At 35.5% G+C, this 12,683-nt stretch overlaps 2 protein-coding genes across 3 annotated transcripts; one reads left to right on the forward strand and one right to left on the reverse strand.

Moving 5' to 3' along the window:
• Window positions 1-372: 372 nt before the first annotated feature.
• Window positions 373-4,464, reverse strand: LOC108996254 (urease accessory protein D). Of its 2 annotated transcripts, XM_018972020.2 has the most exons (8): window positions 4,266-4,464; window positions 4,095-4,160; window positions 3,900-3,974; window positions 3,628-3,672; window positions 2,975-3,208; window positions 2,233-2,315; window positions 1,904-2,072; window positions 373-842 (listed from the first exon to the last, which is right to left on the reverse strand). In XM_018972020.2, exons 1-8 carry the CDS (start codon window positions 4,365-4,367, stop codon window positions 729-731), a joined length of 888 nt encoding a protein of 295 aa, XP_018827565.2. In that variant the 5' UTR covers window positions 4,368-4,464; the 3' UTR covers window positions 373-728. The 2 variants fall into 2 exon arrangements, with proteins under 2 accessions (XP_018827565.2, XP_035544536.1); XM_035688643.1 differs by lacking the exon at window positions 1,904-2,072.
• An 86-nt stretch (window positions 4,465-4,550) lies between these two features.
• LOC108996255 (50S ribosomal protein L7/L12-like) lies at window positions 4,551-7,296 on the forward strand. The gene is made up of 2 exons (XM_018972021.2): window positions 4,551-4,730; window positions 6,356-7,296. Exon 2 carries the CDS (start codon window positions 6,427-6,429, stop codon window positions 7,054-7,056), a length of 630 nt encoding a protein of 209 aa, XP_018827566.1. The 5' UTR covers window positions 4,551-4,730; window positions 6,356-6,426; the 3' UTR covers window positions 7,057-7,296.
• The last annotated feature ends 5,387 nt before the right edge of the window (window positions 7,297-12,683 follow it).

The following is a 12,683-nucleotide window of genomic DNA, read 5'->3' on the forward strand; positions in this document are numbered from 1 at the left end:
AAAGCTCATGGTAGGGAAAAACAAATTCAAATTAGGCTAGAATCCTCTCCATGAGGTCTATTATCGGTCGTCAAAATGATAATAGGAAAAATTATTTTTAAGTAGGGACTGAAATGGCAAGATGTGTCTTCAGCAATATAGTTTTTCTTTTCTTTTTTCCCCACCGTGGACTATAAGACGCTAAAATTACTAACCGGTTACATATTATTCATGGTAGTTGGATCACTTTGAATTCAAAATTTTAAAAAACAAACAAACCAGGCGTATGGAAATGGAAGATGAATTAGCATTCGCCTGTAAAAGTCATGCACCTATGCGCTTATGAATTAGAGGCGACAGTCGAAAGAAAGAAGCATATTTTTGCGTAGCACATTTGTAAAGATAGTAATTAAAAGTCCCCCATTTATTCCAAATCTAGTAGTAACCCATCATCCTAGCAAATTGATGAAGGAGCTCTACTTGTCTACCCATTTTCCAGCACGGCCTCTTTGCGATGGTGGCCTGCATTGTTTTCTCCACATACCGGAGCCTTAAACATCTAAAATTTGTGAAGGAATAGGGAAACAGGATCTATGAGGTAATACATAGTACATACTGTAGCCACCAAAAAAATTGGCAAAAGGTAGACATCCATAGAAGAATGGAACCATATGCTTTACTTACAATAGAGGCAAAGCTTAAGCACCACTGACAACTACCTCTGTTACAAAACACATTCTCCTGCATGTTTATCTATATGGTGACACCCCAAGCAATGGCTCCATGCTAGCCAATTGTTGTTGCAGAAATTTATAAACAGATTCAGTTGTCATGGCAGCTATACGGACAACGACACCTATTCCCTGCACACTCTCACACACAACCACTGGTTAGCATTGAACTTAGATAGCCAAGCAATATGAAGCTTATATAATATTTCTGTTAAATGTCTATGAAAACGTAAGCAAACTCTAAATTGGATCTTCAAATACATAGCCAACTTATGAAAAAAACAAAAAAAAGCATAACCCAAAGCTCGAAGGGGTGAAGGGAGTACAGGGATACTTTGAGAGCTGGATTAATGTAGTGTTATTGAGCTCTAGCTCATATGACACCTCATCCCCTTCAAAAAATAGAGGGGCAGATGAAGTCATGGGTTCAAGATCCCTTGACGTTTGTGTTACAAATTATAGAGAGAGAGAAAGAGAGAGAGATCAGTTAACATATAGTTTCACCCTGATTAATGAGCTACATAGAGAGAGAGATCGTCAGGAGTTAAAAAGACTCCTGTTTTGTGATTCAGACATTACAGAGAGGGCAATTGTTTTTATATCAAGAGGTCATATCAAACCCCCAACTGATGCAGGCTAGTAGTACAACAATCTATGCATCCTTGTGACAAAAATTCAACGTAAAAATAGGAAACCTTGTCGGGGGATGAAGAGACGAGCTTGACTGACTTGGTTCCTGAAAAAACTAATTGTATTTTTATACTTGTGTTGTGGTTAATAATTTCATAAATCCATCACATGAAAATTTGTGTTCACCTGAAAAGAGTCCATAAAAATGCATGGAGCATTCACAAAATGAATCTTATACACTAAATTTGACTTACATATAATCAGATTAATATATTAATTAATGAACTTTTGAGATAAATCAAGACTAAGACGCTAGTCGGACTACAAGAATTTTGAGGTTGACTTGAACTGTAGCAAACAGAGTGAAGGTGGTTCTAAAGATTATTGAGTGGCTAGTAAGCATATAACTTTTGTATAGTTAGGTTATGAAAATAATTACTTCATACTACTTAGCTCTGTAAGCAAGCTGTAAATTCTCATTCAAGGTTGACGAAAACATGGGATGTGCAGGTGTAGCATAAAAACTTATTGGCGGCTTTGGTAGCACCAACTGAGAAAATTACCTTTGGACCAAAGACACTGGCAGAAGCAACAAAGCTTGGTTTCATCAAGTAATGCTTAGATTTATTCATTATTTGGTGGCCCAAGGAAGTGGAAGGAATAATTAACTGCTCAGACATTATCTTCTTCACATCTTCTTGAACTTGGTTCTGAATGTGCTTCATCTTTGGCCTACAAGGTAGCAATTGCAAGGTCTAACATTGATTTATTTATTCAAATTTCTTTCACCTCCTTTTTAACATAACTAAAGTTTAGAAAATCATTACAGGAATTATACATAATGTACAGGATAACTAAGCTGCAAATGAGTTATCAATCACAAAGTACTCACCCAAAGAGAACAACCATTGCAATGACTTGGTAGTCCTGCATGCGTTCTGCAATTGAGGCAATGCTTCCTCGCTCTAGAAGCACCTGTTCCAGAACACTAAAACAGGTGAGATGAAGTCCTAGGAAAAGAAACTAGAATCTCCAGGTGCATCATGCAAAAAATCACATTCCAAGACTTAAAAAACATAACAGTACTTGGGCTATGCCAAAAGTATACTTATAAAAAAAGACTTAAAAAGCATAACAAGATGACAAATTAACTATGAAATTTTCGGTTCTTCTGAAATAAGAATAAAATGAAATCACCAAAGATTTGACTCAAAATCTGGGTTGCGCAAAAATGAAAATAGAGGACATAAACATGGCACCAGCTTGTAACGTATTGGAGCAAGTTGGAGATTCAAAGGAGGAGGAAATACTGGGAAGACATTTTTTTTATGAGTGAATATATATCTGCAAAGACATGGAGAGTCAGTAAAAAAAAGCTGTAGGGAAAAGATCACAAATAGTGTATGGTGATGAATATAGCAGAACTAAGTTGATTAGGTTGCACTACTGTCCCTAAAATAGCACATGGCTTCTTCATAACACTGCCATCAGAACAGAGAACCGAAAAACAAAAAATAAATCGAGAGCTTTCCAGAACTCCCATTTATTAAAGATAAATTCCTTTCTAACAGTACATTCAATAAGCAGCAGCACATTAATGCAACAACTAAGAATAAAACAAACTCGAGCATTACCGTATCTAGAAACAAAGGCAGATCACCTTCTAAGAGTATGCGGTTGGTGCTCTTATAAAGATCAAAATCCCATCTTTCTCCACTTTCATGGCGTCCACTGGTAATCCAATCAACAATAACCAAATTTGAGTCTGAAACCACCCTAAAGACCTGTTTCTGAGAGTATCTTGCCGTGGAAAAACATGTCACTGGGTCTGGAACAATGGCCAAAATAGCATCACTCCCGATTCTTGCCTATTCATGTCATTAATTCACCATTATCACTTTGAAATCATTTTTCATACAAATAATCAAAAGGAAATCTTAATCAAGTCTTTGTATCTTTGAGAAAAGGCGTCTCGTGATTTCAACAGGAAAATCTCCTATAACCTAACTCCTTGCAAATGGATTAATGGAACCATAAACATATACAAAGAAAACAAAATAAAGAGGAACATTGAAAACAAGAAGAAGAAGATCAGCCATTTATTCCTCGGATCTCTTGAACTCCAAAAAAGTTGTCAACTTAAAACCACGGGACCAAATACAAATAGACAACCAATCCTCCTCAAGGACATAGTAGTTCAGCATTTGAACATAATATTTGTAAGTTAATTAAGTAGTAGCCGGTGACATAAATATTTTATGTAATTTTGTTAAGGCAAGATTTTTACCTCCAACGCTTGTTCAGAGCACTTGGATCCCATACTCTTGTATACCTATGGGAGCATAAAGCGAAACCATGACGAGAGGTGCATATATAACAAGAATCGAAAGTAACACACAGAGGTCCGACCCGTCCGAGTAGAAATTATTAGAAGCACGTAATCCAGAATTACATACAATTCAAAGCCCGTTAACCCAAAAGAAAATTCAAAGAAGACACATAAAATTAATTTATATTGACCAATCGAAAATCAAATCGAGAGAGGTTGAAGAAATCTACCTTTGTTGAAGCTTGGGTTGTGAGGACAGTGGCGCAACCATCTCCAATGGTTAATTCACACGAGATAGAATCACCCTAAACCCAATAACATAGAAACATTCAGAGTATTACAATCCACAAGCAAATAGACCGATTATTTGTAATACAGAGAGAGAGAGAGAGAGAGGAAGAAGAAGAAGAAGAAATGCAACATACGGAGACAATGCCACCACCATAGGTGAGGCTGTAAATCCAAACAGCATCGGTTTTGGAGGGACCCACCTAAGGGAAAAGCAAAAGGAGGAGCATGCGAACACCCTCAGTTCAGATTGTCTGTGATGAAAACCGATTGCCCACGTATGGTAGATAGAAGGAGAAGTACTGAACCTTATTGGGAATGATGAATTTAAGGGGATACTTTGAGAAGCACCTCGTCACTGTCGATCTCCCTCCCACCTTCTCCACCACCACCTTTCCATCGCTCTTCATTCTCTCTCACTCTCAGAGAGAAACTGCGACGCCGGCAACAAGGAGAGCGCGTGTAAGACGCGCTATTTATTGACTCGGGTCGGGCACATAAAAGGGTATCATTGAGAATTTGAGAGTACTGGTCCTACTGGACCATTGGTTGCCATGCTCAAAGGACGACGTCGTTTAAGAAATACAAAAAGTGTCCCCCATTTGAGAGTAACTGGAGCTCGGCAATCTGCTCGCACACTGACACACGCACACACATTCAAGTTGGACTATCGCCGATCAGAGAAAAAAGCCCTCCGACGAACCATCCTCGACGGCGCTGTTTTCTTCTACTTCTTTCGTAATTCCGGGTCAGGGATTCAGCTGCTCCTTCGGGTAAATATTCTCTTTAGCATTTCTATAATTTCTGCATAAGATTATTTGTATGTGTTTGGTATTTGTGCTTCTTTTGTAGTTCGAAGAGAATCTGAACCAGAAGATTTAGAATGTTTGCGCGGATATAGTTTTTAAAATTGGTTCTTTTTGCCAGTTTAGGGTGTTAGAGCTTGGCTTCTTCTCTCAAAGGTTATCTTCCTCTTTCTCTCATTTTGAACTATGATGTGAAATCGATGTTTTTTTCCCTAATTTCCCTTGTTCTTGATTAATTCACATATGCTGAAATGGCTCCCTCAGAAACTTGAAAAGCTATATTTTTATTGCTTTCTTTTGTGCTTTGTCTGTTTGGCTGCTGAGAAAATGTGATAAAAGTAATTAAAAGAGGCTTAAGTGGCTGAAATTTTTAGTCGTTTAGGTTGCAAATGAATCTTTAATCCCATTTCCTTCATCATCTCATATAAGCAAACGATTTTTTTTTCCTCTTTTGTAAATAAGTTACAGAAAAAGTTTGTGTAACTTAACAAGTACGTGGGAATTCCTTTGAAAATCAATTTCCAAGTTGACAGCTCGATTGTACTAGTTTGTTTTTTATTTTTGTGTTTGTTCTGAGAAGCTCAGATGTACTAGCTAACTGCTGTTTTGGGAACTTGAATATGTTGGGAAATTTTGCATTAGGAAATACTAGTTGCCATAGTTTGGTAATTTGTGGATTGATAACGTATATGCCATCATTATTTCTTTTCAATGTTAAGTTACACACGTGCAATGAGAGAGCGTATTAGCCCTATGCCATTATTATATTAGATTTATGTGACGGGCACAACTCATCTGTCCATAAATTTTAGCCATTGTGGTAGAATGTGACTATATGCATCTTAGAAAAACTTGCTTTAGGAAGCGCGGTGGGTAGATGAGAATCAATAAAAAATATTCTGCTTTGTTTGAAGTATCAAGTGATCCTTTTGAGTGGTGATTTTATTAAAAGGGGGGTTTTGGGAAAAAAAAAATCCATAAAGGTCGTTGATGTAGTTTGTTGTTGGAAAAGTTGGTATGGAAGACAGTAGTCCCTCCTGGAATATATTTCCACTTTGCATTATAGGGATGATCTGGTCCAGGAGAAAGAATTATGCGTTTAATGGATTAAGGGTCTTCTCTGGAGCTAAAATCTTGTTTCTTGTGTTCTTCTGTACGATCTGTTTAGTGCTTTAGGCAATATGCCCATTTCCTCCTTCGTAGACTTTGCCACTCTTTTGAATTTCAATTGCTTCAGGATTGAGGATTGCTTTTCATAGGAACAATTTCTGTTGAGTTTTAGATGAAAAAATATATCCAACCCTAATCATCATGTTTCTTTTGATGCATTCAAATTTTTAATTCTTTAAAATTCAAGGATCCTAATTATCATGTTTCTCTTCTCCCCGCTTTTCATTACTTTTTTTCCAAAATTTTGTATCTTCTCTTCGACAGGTTTAGACCTATTAATATATTTTTCCTGTTATTTTTCTTTTGAAGCTTAATTTCATTTCCAGTTTATCTTTAATTATTTCCTGTTATATGAAACACGATTGAAGGAATGTATGATTTAACAATCTTCTGATCCTTTCTGTTCATTTTGTGGATTCCAGACCATATTGTTGTCTAGTTAAATTTCAAAGCCTAGAGGTTGATTTTCCATCAATAGATTATAAACCTGAAAATGAGCTTCATTTTAAGAAGACATAGTGTGCCTAATGGGTTGTCCAGAAAAGCTGTGGTAGGACTAAATACCTTTAACTTCAATGGGTTCACCCGAAGCTTTAGTCAACCTGCAATTGAAGAGGAAAGTGAGGAAGAAGTGGAGATCGATCAGAGAAGGCTCCCTACTGATTATGACCCAGCTACTTTCGATCCTACAGAGCATCGTAGTCCTCCAACTGAACGTGTCTTTAGGCTTGTAGATGAAGTTTCAGGACTCACATTGGCTGAAGCTTGCCAGCTGGGAGCCATAATTATGAGAAAAATGGGAATGAAGGAACCACCAACAGTGGGGGTCATGAAACCAGGAGCTGCTGGGCTGGCTGGAATTACAGGAAAGGCACCAACCGCAGCCAAGGAGGAGAAGCAACCAGAAAAGACTGTTTTTGAATTGAAACTTGAGTCCTATGAAGCTGCTGCAAAGATCAAGGTAATCAAGGAGGTTAGGAGTTTCACCGATTTGGGTCTCAAGGAAGCCAAAGACTTGGTGGAGAAGACCCCTTCGGTTTTCAAAAGAGGAGTATCAAAAGAAGAAGGTGAACAAATAATTGAGAAGATGAAAGCTCTTGGGGCCAAGGTTGTCATGGAATGAACGGAAGCTGATTAGAAAAGTATGACTCCCTGTTAAAAAAAAAATTCTAAATCTAGGCATTTTGTTTTGGACACTGGTTATTACTTTTCTCGTCCAATAATTGAGGTAGAAGGGTGGGTAAAATCCTGGTCTATGGATGAAAGTTTTTTGTTATTTTGCTCGTGTCAGGACTGATTCAGTCCTATCAATATATCAGGGATTCGTTCTTGAATGTGTGAAGTCCCTAGATATCGCTTTTTACTTCCTAGCCCAAAAATCTGTAGGACAGACATTTTGAAACAGTTTAGCTATTGTGCTCTATTATCCATTCTAGTTTCATCCACAGTATTACAATCCCTTCGTGATAAAACCATCTTTTGGTAATCATTTCCTCGACCTAATTAAGGAACAGGAGTACGGACTCATGTTTTGGCCCTATTGTCTTCTTTTGCTCTCATTCATATGTGATATATGCGATGTATTGACTGTAACAGAGTGTTTTATAGGACTTCCTACTCATTTATTTTTTGATAGGATGTAGCCATTTCCCATTTGTTTGTTTTTATTTCTTGCTCCATATTAACTTGTTTGGGTTATTTGTTGGGGATTCCCTCTCCTTTCTTTTGTATTTCCTTTTAGTTTTAATAAAATTATTAGCTTGCTCAAAAAAGAAAATAAGACATCATATACATCTTGCAACATTTCATTTCATGTTATGTCTATCTCTCTGTATATTGGAGCATCAAACTCAGTCAAATAATTAGAGAATATCTTAATTGCTATATTAACTTGTCCAAAGATCATTTCAACTATATTAGATATGGTTTTCGCATACATAATACAACTCATCTATAAGTTGGATAATAACCTGAATAGTAACCAGATAAGCCTCTTCTCTAATTTCTTTTCTCTTATCAACCACCCCACTGTTGAGATTGAACTCTTCCCATTTCATCTCGATTTAACCAAAAGATCCTGAAATATGTAGATTTTCCAATCTGATCAAAACTGATGCCATGAAATACACTAAAATTGATTGCACAACATTTGGCTTATTACATCAATCTAATGCGACTACAGGGACTTCCCAATAAGATTGCACCCACTTATTGTATGAGGGGGGCGAGGACTTTCAATCATGGTGCTTGGATGGTAACATATGAGTTGAAAAGGGTGAAGCGATGCTGGTAATCATCAATGCCTGAAGTGTCTCACACTGGTGAAGAGAAGTGAAACGCCATACTTGTTACAGCAGTCTTATGGCATCCCCCATCTCTGATGCTACCGCCCGGCTCCGCAATAACTTTAACCCCACATACCCTAGAACACGGGTGATGGACTGACTGATTTCCTCTCGCTTCCTTAGCCCCGACACCACCCTCCTATATTTATCTCTCCATCTTTGAAAAAAAAAAAAGAATAATGATAGATACGGTCATCATTTGTGCAAGTGCTGCGCATTCCTTTTGAAAAAAAGTAAAGTCTACTATTAAAAATTTAATTTTTTTTCATATAGTTCTTATATTTATTCATTTTTTTCAAAATGAGTACGCAGCATTTGTGCACTTTATGATTGTAAATATCATTAAAAAATCCATGTTTTGCATGTTCTACTACATACAGTTATTTTTACGTACTCTTTCTGTACTCTACTGATGTGATTGGCCAAAACAGTTATTTTATATTAAAAAAAAATGATACAACCAATCACATTAATAGAATGCGCAAGGAGTATGTAAAAGTGATTACACATAGAATTTTTGTTTAAGATATATTTTCTATTGTTGTTCATATTATCGAATTCGCTCCTATATACCCTAGTACTGTATGATCACTTCTGCTTTATTAATATAAAAATTTCATATATATTGCCATGAAAAAAAATAGATTTTTAGATTAATTACGGGCTATTCATAATATAATTCCATGTGTTTTGAAAATTAAATCCCCTGGAAATAAAATAGAACAATTATTCATTAAAAAATACAACATAATTTTAAAGTATACACAGTACTACTACTTGTACATGATTAAGTAAGATCCAGCAAGAAAAATGCCAAAATATATTTTAAGAGTACTAGCATCCAAGCTACAGGGCGGATGATTTTGATTGACATGCATGAACCCTTCAGCAATGTAAAACACAATGTTGGAATTGGAAAGGCATGCATCAAGATAATAAAGCATTAATTCTAAAAACAACGAAAGGGCGATTATTGTGCATGCATGCATGAATCCTTGAAAATTTATGCATCGTGTTTGATGACCTGCATGCAACACGTACAGTTCTCTTGATATTAGGGTACGTATAAAGGCATGCGCTGGCCTGCTTTAATCTTCTTTAGTAGAACAAGGACTTGGTTCATGAACCCAGTATCCCCAGGCAGTACCTGCCCTCTGATCCGCGCGCGGCCCCCTTCTGGTTTTTGGCTCAAAGTGAATTGAATCTAATTAAGTTATTCAATTCACTCTAATACTCTATAAATTTTACATTAATTATATACCTGTACATGATGAGAGTTTTGGATGCAAACATAGACAACAGTGAACAAAATCATTAAAAATAACATGGTCTTGTCCTCATGTTAAGTTAGGCTATATATGTTGGTTGGTATACATTCATCAGGAAGCAATTCGGATTCTGACTCATCAATGTCTCTTGCATCATTGAGAATTGGCGTGTAAATTGGACTAATACTCATGCAGAACTATAAAATATTGAAAAACTTCAAGGTTTGAATTTCAAGAAGGATTGATGTGCTGCATGCTGCTTTAAGGAAAGCAAAAGAAAGGAAAGCTTTGACCGGTCCCATAAAATATATAAACGACTCCTTGTATTTTTCTATGTCATTTACTAATCTCTTCTTATCACATAAACAGTAACACATGCAGGTTGTAGATTAGTGTTAATTAAAGCACATGACCTTGTCCTGTGATATATATATAGTAGTTCACACAATTCACATCATGTTTAAACTCTCTCTCTCTCTCTCTCTCTCTCTCTCTCTCTCAGTATACTAGAAAAAATAATTTTATTGCGACCTCAAAATGTCCTAACCTAGCTAGGATGGCCATAAGTTTAGGGTTAGAAAATGTATAATATGTTGGTGGCCTTCACATGACCTTGCAGTCAAAATGTTGATCCTAGCTATCTCAATTTTCACTAAACTTGTTGATCTGGTTTTAAGTAGCATGAGCAATAAAAAAATATGCTGATCAAAACATAAAGAAAAATCAAACAAAACGAATTAGCAGCTCCTTCAGAGATCGATACTTCGCATATAATATACTATCAAGGTTTCCACTGCGAGAAATTAAAATCAAGGTTAATTAAATATATATATATATATATATATATATATATGAATTCATAATAATTATCAAGAATTGCCAAAGGCCTGTGACCTTATTGGCATAACCCTCAGCTTTCAAAATGGAGGTTTGGAGTTCAAAACCCTCATCCTCCAACTCAAAAAAAAAAAAAAAAACTATCAAAATCGAATTAACCAGACCAGCCTAATAGAGTTTTAAATAAGAAATAAATATTTCTTAGAAGTTTCTACTTAATAATTTTCTGTTCACCAAGTTAAGAATCAATTCATAAAGAGTAAATCTATTCATCATTCTCATCGTTCTCTCATCATCTTATGATGTGACATTAGATGATTGGTCAAGACTATTTATTATATTTCATTCGTGAACCTATTATCTAATGTCACATTATAGAATGATGAGAAGATGATGAATAGCATTACTAATTAATAAAACCTCATCTGTCAAGAGTCAATATTAGATCGAAATGTGTCAACGCATAGTTCATAAACTAGGTTGTGGTTCTTTTAAGTAATTAAAAATGTTCAAAATTCTTAATTAATGATCTTATATATATAATATTAATAATAATGTTACAGAGTTGTGTGTATATATATAATATATATATATATATATATATAGCTCCCCTCCCATGTTACAGTACTGTCATATCGGGAGAGACAAGAAGCTGATGGTATGCACTTACTCTAATTAATTAGCAGCTAGTAGCCAGGCAGGCAGGCTCGCTCGCTCTAGCTAGACTAAATGCATGTGGTCGGTTGGCTTGGAATGTGTACTCCAATACCATGGATTAATAAATAAAAAATTAGCTAGCTCCATGAAACAACAAAATGGTAGCCCACAGTCTTGAAAACCATCTTAATTTACTTCTCACGTACTAGGAAAATACATGTGCGCACATGTCATGTGAGCTCGGGTTTGTGTGTATGTTTGTATATAAAATAATATTATATAAATACTACACTTTTTTAAAAAATAAAGCTAGGCTATAATTGAAAGAATGTCAAGTAGCTAGCCATGGCCGCGTTTTAATTCTTTAAAAATATAACATTCTTTTTTGTGCTTTTGGTTTTCACTTTTCACTATCATTTTGACCAGATAAAGTAGAACCAAAATCCACCAAACAATCAAACTGCCATTAATGTCAATATTTTAAGAGCATGAAAACCATGTTCTTAATTCCTAGGATAATGTGTACGTATTTTATGTACATAAATATATATAGATAATAAATTAACTTCAAACTCATCATGAGTCAATCTCTGCACGGTCCATTTTCTCCTTAAGGCAAACAATGTGGCTGTTCAGAGCATTTTTGTCCCTTAATTTTCACTAATCAACATCTCTCTCTCTACTAAGTAGAAATTATATAGAAGCATTTGCGATCGGGATTAATTTTTTGTTGCAAATAATTATTTGTGGCAATTTTAATCATCGTAATAAGAATCATCGATCGACCAAAGCTCTCAATATTATGACGGACTGGAAAAAAATCGTTGGAAAATTTTTTGACCTTTTTTTACTACAATTGATCATGGTTGGCACACTTGTAGCGACAAGATTTTATATTTTTTACGACTTAAGATTAATTTTCTAAAAATAAGAGTATTTTAGACAAACATTTCAATCGCAGGGTTAAATATTATATGTTTTCACTTATTTCTAAGGAGGCAGCTACGACTTAAGATGATGGAAAAAAGTCATTTTCAACAAAAATAATAATATTGACTAATTGTAACAAAATCACTCGCGAGAAAAAATGTAATTTGTTGTAGTGAAATAAGTAGGGTTGAAAAAAAAAACGAATACCCGACCCGATCGTTTTTTTCGAATTAACCCAACTCATTCACGGGTAAAATCACGTACCCTTTTTTGATTTTAACGGGTATTACCCATTATCCGATTTTAAACAAAAAGCGTCGTTTATTCGTTTTCATTTCTACCTTCTCAAACACTAACCCTTTCTCCTCTCCTCTCTGAGCTCTCTCTGTGTCTCACTTTTTGTCGATGTTCACTCCCTCATTCTCACTAAGTTCACTCTATCTCTCAAGTCCCATCTCCATGGCTCTCTCATTCTCTCAAACTCAAGCGCATCTTCACTTTCTAAGGTAAGAATTATTTGAAGGTTAGGTTGGGTTTGGGTTTCGGCATAATCAATAATCCAAATACCCACTATATGTTTGCAGATCTATAATTTACAAATGTTTTTCTTTCTCTAAATCTTTCATTTTTTTTCTAGTATTTTTTTTGTGGGTGTTTTTGTTATGATGTGGGATTTTTGGGTGTTTTTTTGTTTTTGTGAGTGTTTAAAATTC

Source organism: Juglans regia, chromosome 3 (genome assembly GCF_001411555.2).
Source record: "Juglans regia cultivar Chandler chromosome 3, Walnut 2.0, whole genome shotgun sequence".
Classification (NCBI taxonomy): domain Eukaryota; kingdom Viridiplantae; phylum Streptophyta; class Magnoliopsida; order Fagales; family Juglandaceae; genus Juglans; species Juglans regia.

Coding starts and splice junctions, on each gene's coding strand:
- LOC108996254 (XM_018972020.2), bottom strand. CDS start 4,367: ATGAAGAGCGATGGAAAGGTGGTGGTGGAGAAGGTGGGAGGGAGATCG. Junction 3,673..3,899: donor CAACCCAAGCTTCAACAAAG/GTAGATTTCTTC, acceptor ATGCTCCCATAG/GTATACAAGAGTATGGGATC. Junction 3,209..3,627: donor GCTCTGAACAAGCGTTGGAG/GTAAAAATCTTG, acceptor TGACATGAATAG/GCAAGAATCGGGAGTGATGC.
- LOC108996255 (XM_018972021.2), top strand. CDS start 6,427: ATGAGCTTCATTTTAAGAAGACATAGTGTGCCTAATGGGTTGTCCAGA.